At 31.5% G+C, this 23,032-nt stretch overlaps 1 protein-coding gene across 3 annotated transcripts; it reads right to left on the minus strand.

The window, feature by feature from the left end:
• Positions 1 to 79: 79 nt before the first annotated feature.
• LOC115888539 (phosphatidylinositol 4,5-bisphosphate 3-kinase catalytic subunit delta isoform-like) lies at positions 80 to 21,928 on the minus strand. Of its 3 annotated transcripts, none has more exons than XM_030908287.1 (17): positions 21,456 to 21,928; positions 21,172 to 21,400; positions 20,883 to 21,115; positions 20,573 to 20,825; positions 20,338 to 20,522; positions 17,636 to 17,860; positions 17,378 to 17,577; positions 17,143 to 17,314; positions 12,488 to 12,720; positions 12,288 to 12,431; positions 11,930 to 12,190; positions 8,924 to 9,112; positions 8,713 to 8,855; positions 8,508 to 8,659; positions 6,068 to 6,244; positions 4,203 to 4,322; positions 80 to 678 (listed from the first exon to the last, which is right to left on the minus strand). In XM_030908287.1, exons 1-17 carry the CDS (start codon positions 21,603 to 21,605, stop codon positions 550 to 552), a joined length of 3,195 nt encoding a protein of 1,064 aa, XP_030764147.1. In that variant the 5' UTR covers positions 21,606 to 21,928; the 3' UTR covers positions 80 to 549. The 3 variants fall into 3 exon arrangements, with proteins under 3 accessions (XP_030764147.1, XP_030764148.1, XP_030764149.1); XM_030908288.1 differs by having other exon boundaries at positions 461 to 678; positions 20,338 to 20,516; XM_030908289.1 differs by lacking the exons at positions 80 to 678; positions 4,203 to 4,322 and adding an exon at positions 4,892 to 5,024.
• Positions 21,929 to 23,032: the final 1,104 nt, after the last annotated feature.

Consider the following 23,032-nt stretch of genomic DNA (forward strand, 5'->3'; position numbering starts at 1 on the left):
GTATCGTCATATCAAAAAAAAATTCTAATAAAAAATTTAATAATCTGAAGGTCCCTAAATGAAATAAAAACAACATATATATGACAAACAACATATTTATTATATTCAAGTTATTCATTCGCATCGATACAATTTTATTAACATTGGCACATCATTTATTTAGAATGCTTTATAATTGCAACTTACATTAAAAAAAATACTTAATATTCCTTAAATAAGTGCATAATTATGTTTCTATATTATCTATTCAATTTAAATCAAATAGACAATAATTATGAAAATGAATAATAAAATAACATGCAATATAATATATAAATAAATAAAAAAGCGACCACAATAATTTGATTATATCAATATAAAATAAATTTAATATAATTTTGTTTAGAACACCAAATATATAACAATAAACATGTAAAATTCTGGGGTATAAAGTACAGTTCGGACTAATTTTTGTAACACGATTTTTTTTTATAAAATTCACCGAAATAAACCTTTATTTATATTGATAAATGTGCTTTGCACTTATTTAAGAAATGACTTATCATTATTTCAGCCTTTATTATTCTTAGCTATATTATGGGAAGCCCAATTTAACGAGGTCTTCCAAGAATTTGACAGTGCCTCGTCGAATTTAGCTCTGAAATGGGCCTTGGCTTCTTCATCAGTTTTCGATAGCACCTGTAATACAATTTTTATAAATAAATATGTAAAAAGTATGTAATACTGTATAAACTCTAAGTAAGATCAAATAGTTCAGAAAATAAAGGTTGATTCTCACTATACCTTCCATATCAGCTCCCTTCCGTTTCCCTTCCGTTTACATAAACTATTATATCATGTAAATGAATATGACAATGCACACTATCCGTTCCATTTCCTTTCCGTTCCATATCCTTTCCTTCCATACACTTTTTTTGGCGAACGGACTGAAGCGTATCGGAAACAGCGTTGTCAAGTTCTTACGTTTGTACCAGCTGTGTTAAAATTTTGCTGATATTTATTTATTCTTTCACCTCTTAATTAAATCTATTTCATTTTTCAAAAGATACAAATTTTTAAAATAAAACTTAACAAAAAACAATAAATTGTACAATAAAAAGTATGGAACTGATACGGAACGTATATACGGAAGGTATAGTGAGAATCAACCTTAATTCATCAAAAAGTGTTATTAATCTGGGAAGGTTGTTACAGTAGGCAACTACTAAGTCCACTACTAAGCTTATTGATACAGCTGTGTTTGTGATTTTATTTCACAAACAAATTGTATTTTCTGTAATTGTTTTCGAAATAATTCCTGATTCTTTGGACAGTCTATACCGGGTGCGTCTCAAAAGTGGCTCACCCCTATAACTTTTTTATTTTTTTATATAAAAAAAACAGATTTGGTATGTTTAGTATATGACATAAATTAGGATTGATTGACGCATTCAATTGGTGTGTAGGCTATGTGAGCGACGCCGACGGTGCCCACGATCCCACCCTGCAAATTTGGATACGACGTTTCGTTTACATCTTCATCTGGGATATAATATTGAAGAAAAATCATAAGGATCATAAGAATTTAATATTGAAGAAAAACGTGGGTAAGACTAATGAAAAAAGACTTGAAAAGAATCCAACTAGATGGAAAGGAAATACTGCCAACACAGGAAGTTAAATACCTGGGAATAACCCTGGACAGTAAACTCCTGTGGAACAGGCATATTAAGAACACTACCAGCAAAGCCATAAAGGCTCTCATGATATGCAGAAGACTGGCCGGAAATAGATGGGGCTGCTCCCCTAACATTTTGCGCTGGATGTATACCATGATAGTAAGAGCCATGATTACTTATGGAACAGTTGCCTGGTACACAAAACTAGAGCAACGGACGGCAAGGCTAAACCTATGCAAAGTCCAGAGACTAGCATGCGTTTGCATCACAGGAGCCATGAGAACCTGTCCAACAGCAGCAGTAGAGGTTATTCTAGATCTAACACCACTGCACATTGTCATTGGTAGATATGCCAATGCAACAATGATTAGAATGGTCACTAACGGAATTAGTACTGGGAGAATTGTCAGATGAGGGGCTTGGAACACCCTCAAAAAGGAAATACCACTCCTGCAACTCCCAGTGGACGACATGCCAAGAACGTACAACTTTGAGAAACATCTCAATGTAGTATTGAGCAATAAAAAGGATTGGAAGAGCGAAACGCTTGCCCAGCAGTTAAAAGACCATACCATAACTTGGTATACTGATGCTTCCAAAACCAATACGGGAACATGGATCGGAGTGTTTGGGCCAAGAGCTAAATACTCCGAACCAATGGGCACTTACCCTAATATCCTACAGGCAGAAATCTACGCTATCGAAAGATGCGTACAACTTATCTTAGATATGAACTATCGGAAACAAGAAATGGCCGTCTTGTCTGATAGTCAAGCAGCGTTAAAAGCGATCAACTCAGTATCAATCAATTCGAAATTGGTCAAAGAACGCATAGAGAAGCTGAATAAATTAGGCAAAGAAAACAAAGTCCTCCTACTCTGGGTGCCTGCTCACCAAGGGATAGAAGGCAATGAAAAAGCAAATAATCTACTAACTGGACCACTAACTGGACCAGAACCGTTCTGCTTTCCAAGTGGTAACCAACTCAAGGCGGAACTCAAGAACTTGGAAGATTCCATCCGCAACCTGGAATGGAAATCTTGCAATGGTCTAAGACACTCGAAGAAGTTTCTGAGGGCTTATGATCAAGAAAAATCACAGATCTTCCTGGGTCTAAGTAAGAACAATCTTCGGATTGTCACGGGGTTTTTAACAGGACACTGTCTCCTCAATGAACACCTCAGTAGATTGAAACTAAGAAGAAACGGCGAATGCAGATTCTGTGGGGAAGATGGGGAAACACCAGTACACCTCATCACTGCGTGCGCCGAGACGACAACCATTCGTGCCATGAATTTTGGTACAACTGATATTGGAGATGGAGAACTACCCTCTATAAAACCGTCCCAGATACTGGCTTTTTTTTGTCAAAGCCCTGGGACTGTATGATGAGTTATGATTCAAGAAAGGGGGACACAATGGATCTGTAAGGTCGAAGTGATTAACCCCCTCCCTCTCATTCTAAATTCTAAAAAAAAAGTGGGTAAGACTACCTTTTTATCAAAGTAAGACAAACATTCTGCGTAGTGGAACGTTTAAGGTACGCGCACACTGACCAACGCCGCACTCGCCGCACGCGCCGCACCAATCGCACTATTTTTTCTTGGGCACACTGGGCCGTACCGAACGCGCCGCATTATTCGCTATTTTGTTTCTTTTTGCCTCTACTACATCTGTATTTGCCAATCGAATTTCTCATCAGTCGCTGTCTGCGGTGATAAGGAACAAATGACAACGAACAAGAAATAATTATAAGCTACTTGCTAATAGAAGAAGAAGAAATCACAAGAAAGAATCGAAAGTTATAGGTTCACAATATTTGCAAAAATCCACATTATTTCCATATTTAATTGAGGATGAACTAAACATTTTTCAATATGAGCCGTGAAAAATTTGCGAACTTTCTTAGCATATTGAATTTCTAATCTCCTCTTCGGCTACCTACGTAGAGTGGAAGGAATTGCGTGTGACGTCAGCAGCACTAGCCGTATTTTCGACAATCATTCTGGTTCAACAATGCTGGCCGCATTTTCGTCGATGCGATTCGTGCGGCTCTGGCTAGTGTGCGCACCTTCATTGAAAGTAACACAAACAATATTTTTCTTCGGTCGTTGCGGCGCGTGCGGCTCTGGTCAGTGTGCGCGTACCTTTAAAGTGCACGATTTGTGAATTTATAACAAAAATCAGAACATAAGCTTTCATAAGTAAGTATTTTAAATCAGTGTTTTATGTATTGTGTCTACTCAAAACGTTTTCAAAATAGCAACCAAGTAAAATACCAACAATTCAAGATTTTTTTTAAATAAACAACTTTGAGTAAAGGAAGTGTGGTGTGACAATTTTGTCTGTGAAATTTTTACGGAGTGACTTTTTAATAGTTTTTAAGTGATAAATAGCTACATAAAAGCTCTAATATAACTGTCATAATACCAAAAAAACATGTATAGAATCCACAAATCACAAGAGAACATATTAGTAAAAAAAATTTTAGCATAACATATTAAACACCAAAAACTCCATTTCATTTTTATCGTGAATACTCACCAAAGTTTCCCTTAAATACTGCAGATCTTTTTCGGAACTCAGTTCAGGCAATCCTGTAGATATCATCATGGCAAATAGCGACAATATCAAATTGCCATGTTTTCTTAAAATCATGAAAGCCTGAAAATATAAGATTAGATTTATTTCAATTCTTTTTTATTTTTACGTCTTGTCTTCTGACAGCTTAAGTTACAATGTGGACTCAAAAAGCAGTTATACCTATATAGAAACTATAGATAGATATATTTTGTAGCATTATATCCCTAGAATGCTACAGAAGACAAAAAGGTGTTTATTTGTAAAAGAGTTATATAACTTGAAAATCAATATAAATATAATTTCAAAAAAGTTAACAAGGTTTGAAAGGTATTTTTTGCGATTTAATGTTCTAAAACTTCACATTGTAACTCTAAACTGTACCAACTATTCAACATTGAAACGACAACCACTGTTTTCTTGCAAATGTTGGGTTAGTGCGTTGGGATATAAAAGTGAAACGGTGATACCCAGAGACTATGATAGCTAACTAACACCTAAGATTTACTTATTTTCTGATCATAACATCTTCAATATTACAAATGATATGGGGGAGTAATTTATAGTAAAAACATGAAAGCGGTGATGCCTAAGAATATAAATTCATGTGTTAGGAAGTTGAAAATAATAAATGAAAGAAAGAATAATAATAATAATAATAACGCCACAAACATATATAACCTACGTATGTTACTTAGTTTTTTGCCAATTTTCGACAATCAGGAGTTAAGTCCTGACGAGTTTATGAAGCCACTTGTAATCAAGACACTATTTAATTTTTATTGCCTAGAAAGAAATCTGCTATCAATCCATGGGAATTGTTAAAAAAGTATAAAAATATTATTTATAGTATTCATTTTACTTATCTACAGCTTGTGTCATATTTTCACAACTGTAGTTTATATAATTGTCAATTAAATAAGAAAGAAGATATTGCCTTCCGAATTATAATGCATAAAACAATTAATATATAATAATACATAATTAAACAAGTTATGAAACACATTTTGTTTTTTTTCTTTAACTTTTAACTTTCCTCAATTCTAGTATCCAGTAAGATTTTCCATAGGTCTAAAACATTTTTTTTTGTCAAACGTTACAAAAGTATTAATTTTTGCGACATGACTGACAATATAAAAGTCATTTTAACGCCTAGGCATAAAAGTAAAACACCTTTACGCCTAAGCATAAAAGTACGAAAATCTATTATTAAACTGACAGAAAGTGTCAAATTCAACAAGCGTAACCCTATGGTTACGTTTCTCGATATATAATTACTTATAAGGTATTACTTTTATTTTTTTTTATATTATTAGGAACGTTTAAAATTGTTTAAAAAATTATTTATGATGTTTGAAAGAAATAGCATGTTCTATTCAGTGTAAAAATGACTTTTTGTGCCTCGCCTGTAATGTCAAACGTACAGCCTCGCCACACAAAATATCATTTTTACTCCTAATAAAATAATACACTATTAACGGAACAATTTTAAACAATATAACAAAACTGTAGTGTTGAATGGACCTTAATGGAATCTCTTATTGGCAAAGAAAGAACTTTGCCGTTTCCCCGAACCTGAGCTACATTTTTGATATGAGGAGGGTCTAAAACTGTTACATTTTCATTATAGCCCTGTAGACATGGTTGACGTAGGTGCGTTGGTTAAATAAGGCGATTTCGTGTAATGTGTGAGATTTATTCTATTGAGGATTCGAATCTAAATTGTAATCAAGTCATTTATTTAGAACACCGCGTATTTGAAAACAAATAATCAAATATACAAAAAATGAAAATACACAAAAAATAAAAAAGACATATAAATAACTTACCTTCTCGCAATTATCTTGAAATTCCTTAAATTCTGTTGGGGTTTCTTGCTGAGTTTTTTGGCCCTTGTTGATGACGAACACAAAATCGTGCGTCAAGACGAAAGGCACTCTCTCCCTTTTTATACCGAACTTCTCTTTAAAATGTCCGAGAATATGACCAAAGTCAATATGAAATAACTGAAAATAACAATAAAAAGTCCGTTTTAGCATAAAGTATTTTTAGAGATAGAGAGAGAATCTGATTATCTAGAAGGTTTATAAGTTACAGTAAATGTGTTTTCTATAGGTCATTCCAACAAAGTCAGTAGTCTGAAGCTTAATATTTGTAGTTTTTCACGATTGCTTGTAAGACAGTAAAATTATAGTCTTATTATTAAACTACTCAAAACAATTATCGCATATCTTCTAAAAAAATATATTAATTTGAAAAAGAAGACACTGAATTCCCTGACTTACGGTTATAAATACCGTATGATCGAAAAAAAAACGGCGTCCAGTTGGCTTAGAAATGACGATCGATGACATTTCCCATATCAGTTTACATATAAAATGACAGCGATCTTCATTTCATAGCCATCGCTGACGCCGTTTTTATTCGATCATACGGTAGTTTGGATACTGTGAAGGAAAATTCGGAACAATAAGCCTACGCGTTTATCTTTTATTTTTTAGTTAGTCGACTATTAGTTAATTGCATGTCAGCGCGGCTCCATAAGGACATATTGGTTACAAATATGCAACTAAATAGTCGGCCGATTAAAAATTGCCTGTCAGCGCATAGCCTAAGGATACGGTCAATGCGGTCAAATATTGCGCCGATCGGCTTCATAAGAATGTATTGTTTTCACTTTTGCAACTAAATAGTCGGCCGACTAAAAATTACATGACAGTGCGTACCCTAATTATCTTTAAAAAACTCACAAGAGAACGGCAGAAAAATGCATGCTTCATTTAGAAATGCGTAATAATTACTTTTATTCAAATGTGCGATAAATGTTTTGAGTAGTGTATATTTCTTAGTGATAGTACAAGGGGGGCGGGCCTTCATTATAAATGCAAAAGGCATTTTGTTGTGTACAGTGTGACATGCCAAAAGATGGTACAAATTTCACTTTAAAGGTATATGTTCCAATAAAATGCAGACAGTTTTAACATGTAACAGTCAAATTTCCTCGCAACGACCTCTGTGTGCTAGCTCATAAAATATCGCAAATAGCTATTATTTTTGCATCATGTTTACTATAATTTTATTGTTAAATATTATTTTATTTAAATTTTACAATTATGCAACCCGATATACACCGCGCTATAGAGCCACAGAATATTGTCACTGGATCGGTGGTCATCGTTTGTCCCTTGTCACTGTCAGATCATATCAGATGTTTTTGGATTTATTTATCCTTTGTTTTGGTTATTGAAATTTTATAATTATCAGATAAAATTTCGTAGTTAAATTGGTTATTTTTGATGTGGATCGCAGTGTGCAATTCGTTCTTTTAATTGTGGGAATTTGTGAGTTTAGTTCGTTCATTGACCGGATATCGAAGATGGCTGTGAAAATAATCTAGAACATCGTTTTTTATTTATGCCTTTTTGTGAGTTGGACTAGTCAAGATATATAGTTCTCTATCTATATCCTGGAGGGAGATTTCCGGTTGAAATCTGATTTTGTGAAGGAAATCGAATCCTTGCATCACTTCTTGTGTATCCACCGTCAGAATATCGTCGTGAAGAACTGGCTGCCGTTCCGTGAAGCATTCCCTGTTGGTGATTAGCAGGTCTTCCTAGTGAATTAGCAGGTCTTCCTAGTGATTAAGTCTTCCGGAACACATTTGGTCAGAGACGTGGTTGTATTTTGTGGGATTTACATGGACCGCCGACCAATTTCCGTTATGGGATTAAAACAGCCTTTTTCCGACCGATATTCCGATTCCACGTGCCCAAGAAGTCCCCGAATAGTTCCAAAGTATGCTATAATTCTTCTGCCTAGTCTAAGTCAATGCTCAACTGATTTTTATTCGTATTGTTGACTGGTTTTCGACTTTTCCACGCCCACGTGGTGTAGAAAGATTAGTTGAGTGTTATCTTTCTTATAGAGAACAATAGGGGTTGCTCATATAACAATGGGTAATAAAGATATTCTCAGGCACTGACCGCACCAGTATTGGATATTAGGGTTTTAAGATTTATTTTAAGTTTTGTTGAAATTGGATAATGGTTAAAAATTGGTTGTTAAAGGTGAAATGAACGTAACAGGTTACACAAACCATAAATACCATAACTAGAAAAAACTATGTCATACGTTTAGAAAAACATTTCAATAAATGTTAGGTATTTACAATAATTAAAATACATAACATGTAATTATAAATCATTTTCACTGAAGTCGAGTCGAGTCAGAACTGTCATGTTCAATTACTGAATTATTAGTATATCTTACCTGTCCAGTCTTTTTAACCATAATATTGTCAGAATGTCTATCACCGATTCCTAAAACATAAGTGGCTACACAGTAGCCGGCACAGGATAATGTAAATTCTTTGATGGCTTTGTTCAAGGCAGCTTCAGTAGTATTATGGTCTTTCAACCAAGCTGAAATATAAATTCTATTAAAAATTAACTCAGAATATACGAAATTTTCTAACCTAAAATTGAACCCTTTCTAAAAGACGCAGTTGGAGCAAAACTATTCTTTTCCTTCTGTATATTCGCTATAGTTTCTGCATTTAAAACGACTTGAATCATTCCAACTCTCGGTTCAAGTGATATGCAATTATAAGGATTCATCCTAGTAAAATCAATTAATTTTTAATTAAACGATTTAGGTTATAGATTTCCATGATTATTTTTAAGTACCTCAGATCTAAACCTTCCCTTTTCCATAACTTATCCATAATTTTTAGCATTTGTAAGGTCAACATGTCCTGTCTGAGATCATCGCCATTTTTAAAAATAAGATACACGTCTTCTCCGTATCTGTCATAGTTTTCGTAAACTATCCATAAGGGTTTCATTTTACTATCCATCACTCTACATTTTTCAATTCTGAAAGAGATAGAAGACATAATATACAAACCCAGATGCTAATCCACTTAATGTAGGATTTCCCAAGTCAAAATAATCCATTAGCAAGAAATATTGGTTAGTTATTACTACATATATACAGGGTGGCCCACTGGTCTGAAAATTCTTTATAGAAATCTGGATATCCTAAATTCGAAGTTTGGAGTTTAGCTTTCAAAATAGCTTTATAGAGTTACTGAATGATATAATACTATTCTAAATAAAAAATAGGTTAGATTTTTTTATTTATAAGCCATTGAATCAAGTTGGGTAGATTAAAAATTTACCATTTTTGTTTTTTTACACTTGAAGGGTCCAGGGGAAAAACTTGATGAGCGCCAATTTCTTAATTTTAGGATTTTACAATACTATAGTAGGTCTAACTGGTCTGCAGAGCAATAAGTTGTTAAATCCTAAGATATATGCCTACTAAAAATCTAAAATACACGGAAAGTACCTGATAACCACCAGCCGTCCAGTGCTCTCCTGTAAAATTAGTAAAATGGCACTTATCATGTTTTTCTCCTGGACCCTTCAATTATTTACAAGTCTGTAAAAATTATTGAATTTAAAATTATTCTAGTTGGATTTACCTTATGTAATTTTAGCGAAAAAAATCTGTAAAATGTCCAAAATTTTAAATTTTTTAAAAGTATATTAATTTTTTAAAAGTATGAAACATAGACGTAAGATCAGATTTTAAACAATTTTCAATTTAGTCTTTTTTGAGCCATTTTTTCTAGTAGTGGGAACTATCGAATGAATACTATCGAAACATTCGATAGTTGCAATTCATTCGAATAATTCGATAGTTACTAAGAAAACATTCGTTGAAAACTATTCGAATAAAAATTATCGAATAGATCCGTCATCTGCCTTGAAATATTGTATTCTAGTAATTCGGCAGCAAAAACCATTCGTTTATAAAATTCATTCATTTATGAAATTCATTTATTCGTCAGGATCGATTATAATAAAATATTAACTGAATTTTAGTTGTCGCCCGGCGACATAGGTTTCTTTCCGAGAAACCCGACAGCTATGAAACAAGCCGGCATCTTTGATTTTTTGCGGAGTCAGATATAGATAAGGACCCATTATTTTTTTTTATTGAGGTGCTAGTATTTACACAGAAAATACATTATGAAGGGCGCTGTTGACATATTTTGGTATTAGTTGATATTAGCAAAGAATATTATTGTTTGGCTTTAGTTAGTTAGGGATAGTATGTCTATATATTCTGCTTTTTTTTTATTAATATTCTGTTGTTACACTGCAATAATACTTGTTATTTTGGATGTAGGAAAATGATTTTTAATGTTTTTAAGCAAAGACTGGTTTAATAAATAATAATAACAGTAATAATTTGTTATACCTATTAACAAAAAAATTTAAAATCAATTAATATAAATATTTTTTTTTAAGTAGTAGCAAAATATAAACAACAAATTAGATGTCAAAATTATTTATATTAGATCCTATTTAAAAATAATATAGTCTCTAAATTTTTTGTGTGTGGCAACGTTGGTTTATTAAATAATAATAATTGCAGAACTAATTTGTTATATTAACAACAAATTTTAAAATCATGAAATATAAACATTTATTAATTTTCTAAGCATGCAGTGTAATGGAAAGAAAATATAAATAAAAAATTAGAAATCAAAATTATTTATATTAGGTGCTTTATATTACTATTTAAAAATTATATTTACTTTTACTGGCATTTACTTTAAAAAATAAATGAAATATTTCTTCGCAAAAAACTACATGTAAGAGAATTACCATAAACAAAATACAAACATTGTTAACTTTTTTTTTTTTAATTGGCACGTGTAAAACTTTTTATTTTAATTTTCTCACCCCATAGTTTGAGTTCGATAACCACATTTACTTAACCACATTACTTAAATATGATTATTAAGTTCAACTAATTCATATTATTAAAACATCTAAAATACAAATATGTATTTTTAAAATTAATTGTAAGTTCATCTCATCTCTCTTAAAAATTGCTACTTCTCAAAATTTCCCATTAAAAAATAGACCATATACCATATAAAATTAAATAATTGAAAGATTGGACTACGGAAAACCACACAAATTTTCGGAAAAATTTTGACCACCTGCACATGCACACAATCGTCAATAAATAAAATTAAAAAATAACTACTATTTTAGTATTTTAACTATTTTAATAAACGCAAAAATAGCACAGTATTTATACGGCGAAGTTATAAAAATTTGGAAGAACTAATAATGCACTGACGCATTCAAAAATCAAACGAATACTAAATTTCATTTATCAAAAGCATTCGATAGGTAGTCGTGGCTCACCGATAACCATTTAGTCGCACGGCGAGGTTGTCACATATGCTTTAGTATACAAATGAATGAATGATTTTATTCGAATAAAACCATTCGATAGTTGAAATCATTCATTCATTAACCATTCGATAGTCTAATTCATTCGATAGTTCCCATCGCTAATTTTTTCGTCGTTTTTTTTTAAAGATTTTTGTAATTTACCGACATGGCGGTTGTCGTATAACATATGTCAAAATGAATTTTTGTTGTTATTGGACATGCTGAAGTAATTTAAGTAAGTTCATAACACACCCTGTCAAAAGATAAGATTGACCACCCTGTAAATTAAAAATAATTTAAAAAAAAGTATGCATTACTATGCCAGAATATTTTACAAAAGAATAATCATTTAAAATAACCTCTAAATTCATTGTAAAACACAAAAACAGAAAGTTATTTCTTAAACTAGAGTAAAATAAGCAAATGACCTACTTTATTCCATTACACCTATAACTTGGATCTAGAGGACTCCTAACAATATCTTTTGCCGAATTATTAACTATGTATTCCTTCAAGGCCGCTTTTGCTTTCTCTTTATCTCTTCTATTTCGAACAATTTCACTGCATTGTTTAAGTTTTTCTATTGATTTTAACTGTCTTTGCAAAACGGGAATATGCTCTTGGCTCCCTCTACAGTATGCTTCTAGGATTAATCCAAAACGCACAGACACTGAAGCCACTTGCATTTCAGACCTGAATTAATAAAGTAAAAATCGCTTCTTTACTTAAGATTCATAATATAAACTAATTTTTAAAGTAATATCAGATGATACAAAATATGATTCCATACCTCAAATGCCAAAAAAGATAATGCCCTATTTTTTGATTATCTAAAGCCCTCTTGATTAAAAAATTGACTAAATCACAATCAAGATAAAGTTCATGTTTGATTGCTTGTACTAGTTGTAACAAATATAATAAAAGATCCTCATCACTAAAAACAATCAAAATTATTTTTAAAAAATCAAAATAAAATATACACCCACTAACCTCATATCTTGTAAGCACTGCACAGCAAAACTTCTTACTACCTGATCAGCATAAGCATAGTCTAAAAGTTCTAAGGCTTTTTCAATAGGCAACTTTGGACATTCTCTGGTTAATACTATTGCCTGGCTCACATCCTCTCGTTTGTTCCAGTCTATGCACAAAAGTAGCTTGGGAAATAACTCTGGAGTATGTTTTATCCAGAATTTTCTATGAGACCATATTGTTTCTCTATCCTGTAATAAAGACGGGACATTTAACAATATGTTATTTAGAAATGATCGATCGCAACAGTTCTAACTTCTAAAATATAACAAGTAGGAAAATAACAGTTCGCTGACATGAAAGGTTCGCAATATGATGTGGCAAACTGTTGTGACCAAAAAATAATAGATAAGACAATAACAGTTTGCTGAAATCGAGAACTAGCTAGCAATGAGATACAGGGATTCCCGCCTCACAAGTTTTACAAAGGTTCGCAACTATTGTTCAACAAATATTAGATATAACAATAACAGCGCTTTCAGATGGAGCGAGCGTCCGCACGTACCGTCCGCGAATTCCATAAGTTTAAATGAAGAATATCACATGGGTCGCGTATGCTCAGATGAGCTATCTTGGACGATCCGCTCCATCTGAAAGCGCTGTAACATTGCGCTGATATTGTCATATTTAACAGCCAACCACCGATATGACATGGGATAGCCACTTCACGAGTTTATTGAAGCTAGCTACTGTTGCCACTTCCGTCACTTCCAAGAAATAACAGATATGATCATAACAGTGCGATGGCATAGATCTGTGCATTGGTAACGCTGCGTCACGAGTTTACCAAGCTCGCAACTATTGTGACTTCCAAAACATAACAGATTTAGCAATAACAGTGCGTTGACGTCGACGGCTCCCAATATGATGTTGTGATTGTTGCATTAACATAAGATTTACAACGATTATATCTGTTGTGACTACCAACAATAATAGAAATGACAATAACAGTCCCATGACATCGATGAATAGCTGCAAAGCGAGGTTTACTAAGCTCACAACTGTTGTGATGTATAAAATATAATAGATATGACAATAACAGTGCACTGATATTGATAGCTACTAATGTGATGAATGGATCGCTGCGTCACTAGTTTTATCAGGTTCGCAACTGTTGTCCCTTCCAAAAAATAACAGATATGACAACAACAGTGCGCTAACATCGATGGCTAGCTATGTGACGTAAGGCTCGCCACGTCACGAGTTTTATCCCTTTCTTTTTGCTGCTTATTGTTGTTGTTAGGGGACTGTAGGCGTAGAAATTAAGTTGTAATAGTATTATATGATATGATTGCAAATAATGTACTAATGTCTGTACTGTAATATTTTATTGGAATATACACATTTTTTGATATTTTGTCTGTTTAACAATAATCCCAAGAAAAAACGTCTTATTTTAATGTAATGTTTAAATATCAGGAACACTTCCAACTGTTATTTATAAATAAGATTGTCTCTATATACATCCTGGAACACTAGGTACTTTGGTTGTATTTCTAAGACAAGAACAGTTAACCTAATAGGACTGCTCATTCAGCCAAAAGTGTCTGCCAGGTGCATGCAAAAACTCCTCGCTTTGTGACGTCATTGTAGTCCTTGTCATGGTTATTCAAATACGTTTTAATTAAAATATACTGCGGCCTCCCCATAAGAGCAATGAGAGAATTTATGTCCCAGTATTGAAGGACAGAAGATCGAGTTTGACATAAGTCCATCCTTGTTCAGTAGATGGATGTAATGCACATGCGCCGAAATGCTACTTTTCTATTGGCCGAATGGTGTCGAGATGGGTTATCGATTTATTTTTGGACGCGTCGTCGGCGTGGATTTTTAGAGTTTTCTCTAACTTTCTGTTTTCCACGTGTACTGTGTTTTCGTTTGTATTTTAATCTTTGTGCGTTTATTGACAATTTTGTGATTTAGTTTTAAAGACTTTTGCTGTAGTTTAATTAATAGAACAATGGGAATGGGCTACTGCTTCTTGTGTGGTAGAAGCCAACTAACCAAATTAATAATAGAAATTTTTCTCGATGTTCGTTTGTATCATGAAAGCAAAATCAGAAATGAAAGGGATGTTAATATAAGACAAAAATATACTAAACTAATTTTATTCAAAAATCAATAATTGTTAAAAGCATTATATTTAGTCTTACTATTTTAAAATAAAAAAGACATTATAATGTAAAGACTAAAAATAGAGACTACATAAGGCTAATTATAATGCTTACACAGTTACACACAAACTGTCTTATTGTAAATTATTATTGTTTTTTTTTCATAATATAAAAGAGTATTTACAATGCAACAATGTAAATAATTATATTTTTTGTATCTAGCTTGATTTATGTATAAACTTAATATGTACATACTTTTAGTTATATTTGTTTAATAAAAAATATGTTAATAATAAAGAATTACTTTTGTTTCATTTTAAACCAGGACTGATGTTGATATTGATCATAAATACATGGGCAGTAAAAGAAACAATAGACAGTAAAAAATGTACTGTTATACTTTGTTTTGCTGCAATTTTTAAGTCGAGTGAAATAGATATGCAATTTGTAATACTAAGTTCTTAAGACAGTTCCTTAATTGAGGTTTTACTAAATTATTTTTTGAATTTTAAAAAAAGTGAAATAGATATGCAATTTGTACTACGAAGTTTTTAAGACAATTTCTTAATAATTGTGGTTTTACTAAATTATTTTTTGAATTTAAAAAAAAAATATCGTACCTGTCACTTTTTTTCATTCGTTTTATTTAATAATAATTGTCTAACACAACAAAGTCTACTTAGAACGATATGATATAAATATAAATGAGTTCATTAAAAAATGGTCTGATTAAAATTAGTACCTAAATAAGCAAAAATTATCCCCTCATAAAACAAGAAATTAAGGAGTTCAGTAAAAGGATTGCAACTATATATTTTATTCAGTAAATTTTCATAATAGTAAGTATAAAAGCACAATCTCTAAAACGACAATATGAATAATGTATATTAAGATTTAACTCGAGTTTCAGTGAAAAAACTATATTGATATTAAAATATTTTAATACCTTCAGAATACTAATTACATACCATAAAATAGGAGTTTTTACGATGCGGGAAGCCTATCTAGAAAAAGAATTTTAGAAATCAGCAATGGGATTCTGTAAGCTCTGTAGCAAGAAATTTCCTATCGAGCCTATGCTATTTGTATACGATTGATGAGTCACTAGACAGGGAAATGTTTACAGAATCGCACTGCAGATACCTATTACGCTACTAGGAGCCCCCCATTGTGAGACAGATATAAAATAATTTTTATATACCTATTCCATAGCCTATTTTTTTAAATGTCTGTAATATTTATAATAAACTTATTTTAACGAGTAGAAGTATTGCACCAGCATCAAAATTAACACTACTTGTAAAAAACTGTTGCTCCTTGAGTTTGTAATAGATATAAACAAAATAAACATTCGAAAATAACTAAATCGAAGATATCTGAAAACTTTTGGTTGAAAAAGTGTTTTGCCATAACATGTTGGATACGATTAAAATATCTCAATTGATAAATATGCGCATAATGTTACATTATCAAATTATTTGATTTCAGAATATTTAACAAAAACTTCCAATTTTTCGAAAGATTTAATTCAATTATTAGAACGTCTTTAACCTCAACTTAAAATAAATAAAACCAAAACAAAACATATCATATGATTTGGAACTGTCCAATCAAAGTGCTTACAGATCGAGCAAGCGCAGAAAACCTCCTCCCGAACAAGGATAGACTTATGTAGGAAATGCATTGACATTCTATAGCCATCCTTCAACATCGGGACAGGAATTTAAGCGGTACTCTCCGTATATTTTATTAAAACGTATTTGTGGTTATTAGTCCTTATCCGGCAACCAATAATACACACACGTGCATTATTGGTTGCCGGATTCAAAACATTCATTATTTAGTTTATTTATTTAAACACCTTATATGTATGCAGTATAGAAAATCAACTGTATAAATCGTATTAAATACTCGAATAATGGATTTTTAAGAACAGCAGTTCCCAGCATCACCTTTTGCAGGCATTTTTTTAGAGTATTTCCATATTTTGCCTTAAAATAATTAATAAACAATATCGTAGGCACTTAGTAAGCACTTTGTCACAATCCACAACACAAAATGAACGTATTTATACATTCTATAGCTCTAAAAACTTTAAAAACACCTTTTTCACATTTAAAATTGACAAAATAATTAACTCAAAATTTCTCGGCTGTTATTTTTATAACTTTACCATAGGCAACTAATAATACACATTATCATGACAAGGACTATAATGACGTCACAACTGTCAGCTGAAGCGCGGGAAGAGGCGAACGTACGTCTTATGAGGATGAGCAATCCTATTAGTTTACCGTTCTTGTTTCTAACAAATCTAAGAACATTTTTGTTAAAAATTACTTAGATAAAACTTTAGGAACACTGTCACTGGTTTAAAGCTAAGATACACTATAAAAAATCTCAGTCTCTCATAAATTATGAGCAAAATTTCTTTAAAACTAAATTATAGCTTAGAAATGATTAATAAATATTCAACTTAAACATACATAAAATAATTACCTGGTCATATATATCATAAAAATTATCCATATCATTAATCAGTCTTAAAAAACTCTCTTTAGTTTCATCAGTCAGTGTTTCTAATATAGAATTATTAATTTCTTGTAAACTATTACCATAATTTATAACAGTCTCTAAGGCAGGATAGGTGTAATTTTGATCACTACCATAACTAAAAACTCAATATTTAATGTCAAAATTTTACACAAAAATATACATTAAAAAAACAGAATACCTCTTAAAAATTAAAGTTAAAGCTGTACAATACTCCTTATTTGGATTACTAACAACTGTCCCTAAAGGATGCAGGACATCATCCGACATGATATCTTCTGCATAAGTCCATAGGTAAAGTGTCATGGCTCCTGTCCTTAAATAGCCTTTAAAATCAAAAACAGTCGTGTTTGCCCAAGCTATAGGATTAATTTGACTGTCCTGTAAAAATGAAATAGTTTAAAAATATCTGTATTTTAAAATAAAATGTTTGCTGTACCTTGACTTCCTTTGGTTTTCTTGATTTTGTGCCTTTAAAATACTTATTCGATTCATATATAACAAAGCATAATTTCGCATTTCTAGGAATATGCCACACTTCAATATCTAATTCTAAATCTACATTAAATTCAACTTCACATTTTTCTGAAACTAGTCTTTCTTCAGTTTTTACCGGTTGGCATAGAGGTTTACCACCATGAAATAAACCAACCTGTATACCAATCTGAAAAAAAATATATTTAAAATTCGTAAAAATATTACTGATCTTCAATAAGCAATAAATTCAATTGACTTAGGTATCAACGCACAGCCGAAACCGCTTGACATAGAAGCACGAAATTTGCGAAATACATTCCTTGAGTGATGTATGTGAGCACTGAGAAGGAATTTTTGGAGATTTCACACCTAAGGGGGTGAAATTAGGGATAGGTTTCATAAAAAATTGTTAAAATCTGTTCTAGAAGGCTGCTACTTGAGTGACGTAATTGAGTATTAACAGGCGACTTTTAGAAATTCGCCATCTAAGGGGGTGAATAATGTTGTATACAAAAAAAAATAAATCTGTCCTAGATTGATACAGAAGAGATTTTCGGAAAATCATCCCCTATGGAGGTGAAACTGGGGGTGAAATTTTGTTTATTTTTTTTTAAATTAGTCCTAGGAGTATAAAATTTTGTACAGAGGTTCCTTAAGTGACGAAAGTGAATATTTAGCAGCGACTTTTTTAGAAATTCATCCTCTAAGAGGGTGAAATAAGGGGTAAAAGGTAGTACAAACATTTACTAGAATTAGTTTTAGAAGTAGGTATGAAATTTTGTACAGATATTCCTTAGGTAAAGTTAATAAAGTTAATTGAGCACCACAAAGCAATTTTTGGAGATTCACCCTCTAAGGGGGTGAAATTAGAGGTGAATCTTGTTTATAAAATAATTAAAATCTGTCCTAGCAGTATGACATTTTGTATGTTTTGTCCCTTATGTGGCGGATTGAACATTTATAAGCGATTTTCGGAAATTCATCTCCTAAGGGGTTTTAACTAGGGGTGAAATTTTGTATGATTTTTTTTAAATTAGTCCTAGGAGTATGAAATTTTGTACAGAGGTTCCTTAAGTGACAAAAGTGAGTATTTAGCAGCAACTTTTTTAGAAATTCATCTCCTAAGAGGGTGAAATAAGGGATAAAAGTTAGTACAAAAATTTATTATAATAGGTTTTAGAAGTAGATATGAAATTTTGTACAGATATTCCTTAGGTAAAGTTAATAAAGTTAATTGAGCACCACAAAGCAATTTTTGGAGATTCACCCTCTAAGGGGGTGAAATTAGAGGTGAATCTTGTTTATAAAATAATTAAAATCTGTCCTAGCAGTATGACATTTTGTATGTTTTGTCCCTTATGTGGCGGATTGAACATTTATAAGCGATTTTCGGAAATTCATCTCCTAAGGGGTTTTAACTAGGGGTGAAATTTTGTATGATTTTTTTTTAAATTAGTCCTAGGAGTATGAAATTTTGTACACAGGTTCTTTAAGTGACGAAAGTGAGTATTTAGCAGTAACATTTTTAGAAATTCATCTCCTAAGAGGGTGAAATAAGGGGTAAAAGGTAGTACAAAAATTTATTAGAATTGGTTTTAGAAGTAGGTATGAAATTTTGTAGATATTCCTTATGTAAAGTTAATAAAGTTAATTGAGCACTACAAAGCAATTTTTGGAGATTCGCCCTCTAAGGGGGTGAGATTAGAGGTGAATGTTGTATATAAAATAATTAAAATCTGTCCTAGCAGTATGACATTTTGTATGTTTTGTCCCTTATGTGGCGGATTGAACATTTATAAGCGATTTTCGGAAATTCATCTCCTAAGGGGTTTTAACTAGAGGTGAAATTTTGTATGATTTTTTTTTTAAATTAGTCCTAGGAGTATGAAATTTTGTACAGAGGTTCCTTAAGTGACGAAAGTGAGTATTTAGCAGCAACTTTTTTAGAAATTCATCTCCTAAGAGGGTGAAATAAGGGGTAAAAGTTAATACAAAAATTTATTAGAATTGGTTTTAGAAGTAGGTATGAAATTTTGTACAGATATTCCTTAGGTAAAGTTAATTAAGCACTACAAAGCAATTTTTGGAGATTCACCCTCTAAGGGGGTGAAATTAGAGGTGAATGTTGTATATAAAATAATTAAAATCTATTCTAGCAGTATGACATTTTGTATGTTTTGTCCCTTATGTGGCGGATTGAACATTTATTAGGATTGAACATTTATTAGGATTGAACATTTATTAGAACAATATTTAGAATATTCATTTTCGGAAATTCATCTCCTAAGGGGTTTTAACTAGGGGTGAAATTTTGTATGATTTTTTAGAGTTTTAGAAATTAGAGGTGAATGTTGTATATAAAATAATTAAAATCTGTCCTAGCAGTATGAAATTTTGTACAGATGTCCCTTATGTGGCGGATTGAACATTTATAAGTGATTTTCGGAAATTCATCTCCTAAGGGGTTTTAACTAGGGGTGAAATTTTGTATGATTTTTTTTAATTAGTCCTAGGCGTATGAAATTTTTTTTTTTTGAAAATTTATTTCGCAATTTTTCTTTAAAGTATTTACATCTGAGTCTAAAAACGTCCCAGTCATAAAGGGAATGTAGAAGAAATGTGAACTGTATGCAGACAAAATCGCTAGAAGCTAGTAATATATACCTCAGTTGATTTTTTTGTATCACAATTCAGTTTACTTGCTGTACACAAAGTTATTGTATAGTTATCTGAAATATTCCAAGTTGACTCAATGTTTTTCTTTTTTCTTAATGTATTTGTTGAATTAAATACTGTTTTATTTTTCCTGGCCTCAAGTATATCTACATAATCATAGTCATTATCTAAAACTAAACATAGATTAAATATTTCAACTTAAAAAAGATATTATTCAATTTACCAAGTATCCGATTTATATGTACACTTAAAAATGAAGGGATTATATCTTGTAAAAGACAATCCTGTATATACTGAAACTCAATTATTGAGAAATCTCCAACTAAATATTCATCTCGGCCACATATTTTCAAAATGTACTCGGTTACACTCTCATTTTTGATATTTAAATTGGCTCGTTTTGACAATATCATCTCCATTAACTCTATTGGTTTGGTTGTAGGTAAAACATTTAATTTAAATGTACTTTGTAAACTCTGAGGAAATAACTAATTATTTTAAAGTACTCACAAATAGTTTAATAAGATTTGTACTTCTCTTTCAAATTCAGCTATTTCATATTCACACTTTGTCTCTACACAAATACATTTAATGCCCTTAAACTTAACGTCATCACTTTGGGAAAGCCTCGGTGGAAATTGATATTGCAACTTATCCAACCACGTACCTTGATTTCTCTTTTCTGAAATTTCATCACCCATTTTTCTCATTTTGAATCGAAAATCATTGATCTCATTACTATTAAGAGCATCAAATTCTTGCAAGCCTATAATTGATATTTAATATAATGTTATTGTTCTATACTGTTTTAAATGTAAGTACCTTTTCCAATTAAATGACCTATTGCAACATTGACTGAGTGATCGACTGAATTGCCTCTGCATTCTGATATTATCAAAACACCACCGGTTGGCTTGATATCGCACAATTTTCTTAAGTCATCGTTAAGCTCTTCTTCTTCAGCCATAGAATTAATAATTTTAAAAGTATACACTGATATGTCGTGGAGCTTTCCATATAGAGGAAAGCGGGAAGCCTCTTCCCACAAATCCTAAAATATTAAAATACGCTTCAGGAAAGATTCTACCTTGAATAAACAAGATTACCTCTTTAATTTCAGCCAATGTAGCATTGTGGTTCACTTTGAGTAATACTATAATTCCATTTGGTAACAAACAAGTGAGTTCAACTATGGGGCATTCTGTTGAAAGAAGGCTCCAAAAATCGGGCATATATTCTGCAGGAATAGGTACCATTTTAACTGTTTTATACGAAGGTATTTTGCGTTAATCATAAATCGGTTTAAGTCATATTTAAAAACGTTGTCTTATCACTAAAACGATTAATTATTTCTATTGAACAAAAGCAACTTCCTCACAGAATGTCTGGAAATTTCATTATTCATTTCTTCTGATAAAATGTAAACATTATCAGTTAAAATTCAGATCTAATTATAGTCGTTTATTACATTTACTGCATCAACATTTATTAAGAGTACCCTGTTACTATATGTTTATAAAAATAAGAATAAACTAGATTTATTTACTACACTACTGGGTGTTCATTTACATATCAATCATATATTATGACATTTAATTTAGCTTGACGTTACGTCAACTTCAGTTGGATGTCATATAAAATATTTACAATCTATGGTCGTTTTAATTAGGTAATTTGCCTAATTAATTATATATGACACGAGCCCTAAAATATTTGATTAATTTTAAAGCAACTAGGTGGGATGTATTATGAGGTTTCTTATTTCTTAGCAAAGCTAAGTAACTATTTTCAGGGGTTGTCTAGTTTGGATATAAATTTATTTCTATTTTTTCCAGCCCAAAATAGCCGAGGTGTTGTAAAAATTTAAGAAAAAATGTTCACATTTTGAGTGCCGCCGATTTATTATTTTCCAAATTAAATAGGCTAGCTATGTTGTCACACTTATACAAAAGTATATTACTTAAATGAAAAATTATCAATAATTCGTTAAGGTTCAGATCTTTGAATAAGAAGACTAAGGAAGGAGCATAATGCTATCCATGTATTCATGCATGGTGGGCGGAAAAGCCACCATAAAAGCTCTCTAGGGTGGGGATCCTTGACAGTTCTGTTTGACGATCACATTGACGATTCATTTGACACATTTGAATTTGATTTGAAATTTTGTGGATTTGTCAATCTTTACGGAGCTTATTTTATGTTATTTATTATTTATTCTACTACTGATAGTTATATAAAGGTAGTAAATCTAGATGGAAATTGTGGCAGAACTTAAATTAACAGTGACACTATCGCGATTTATCGAAAAAGACTCTAAAATAGTTGGTTGTGTAGCGTGCAGTAGATCTCGGCAAAAATTGAGTGAAATAATGGAACAACTTTTCGCTAGTAAGTGACTATATCATATACATACGTGTAGTAAACCGATCATTTATGAAATTCACTTAAATTAACTAAATTATATATTTTTCTTGCCATTTTAGCTTTTATTTATTACTTGTCAAAGATTAGATGTCAAAGAATTTAGATACGTTAATTTGACTTACCTGCTTCAGTAGCGTATCGAATGTTTGTGGTAATAAATACTTATTATAACTTATCTATTTTTATTAGAATTATATATTTTTATAACAATTTTAATAACTACCAACATTTATTCACAACGTAAAATAAAACAACAAAT

Source organism: Sitophilus oryzae, unplaced genomic scaffold, assembly GCF_002938485.1.
Source record: "Sitophilus oryzae breed Bouriz unplaced genomic scaffold, Soryzae_2.0 scaffold_801_pilon_pilon, whole genome shotgun sequence".
In the NCBI taxonomy this organism is placed as follows: Eukaryota; Metazoa; Arthropoda; class Insecta; order Coleoptera; family Curculionidae; genus Sitophilus; species Sitophilus oryzae.

What these genes read in the sequence shown, in the direction of transcription:
- LOC115888539 (XM_030908287.1), bottom strand. Translation starts at nt 21,605, where the DNA reads ATGGTACCTATTCCTGCAGAATATATGCCCGATTTTTGGAGCCTTCTT. An exon ending in CATTGGCTGAAATTAAAGAG is followed by an intron (nt 21,401 to 21,455) that starts GTAATCTTGTTT and finishes TTAATATTTTAG; the next exon opens with GATTTGTGGGAAGAGGCTTC. An exon ending in TATCTTTTTTGGCATTTGAG is followed by an intron (nt 12,191 to 12,287) that starts GTATGGAATCAT and finishes TTATTAATTCAG; the next exon opens with GTCTGAAATGCAAGTGGCTT.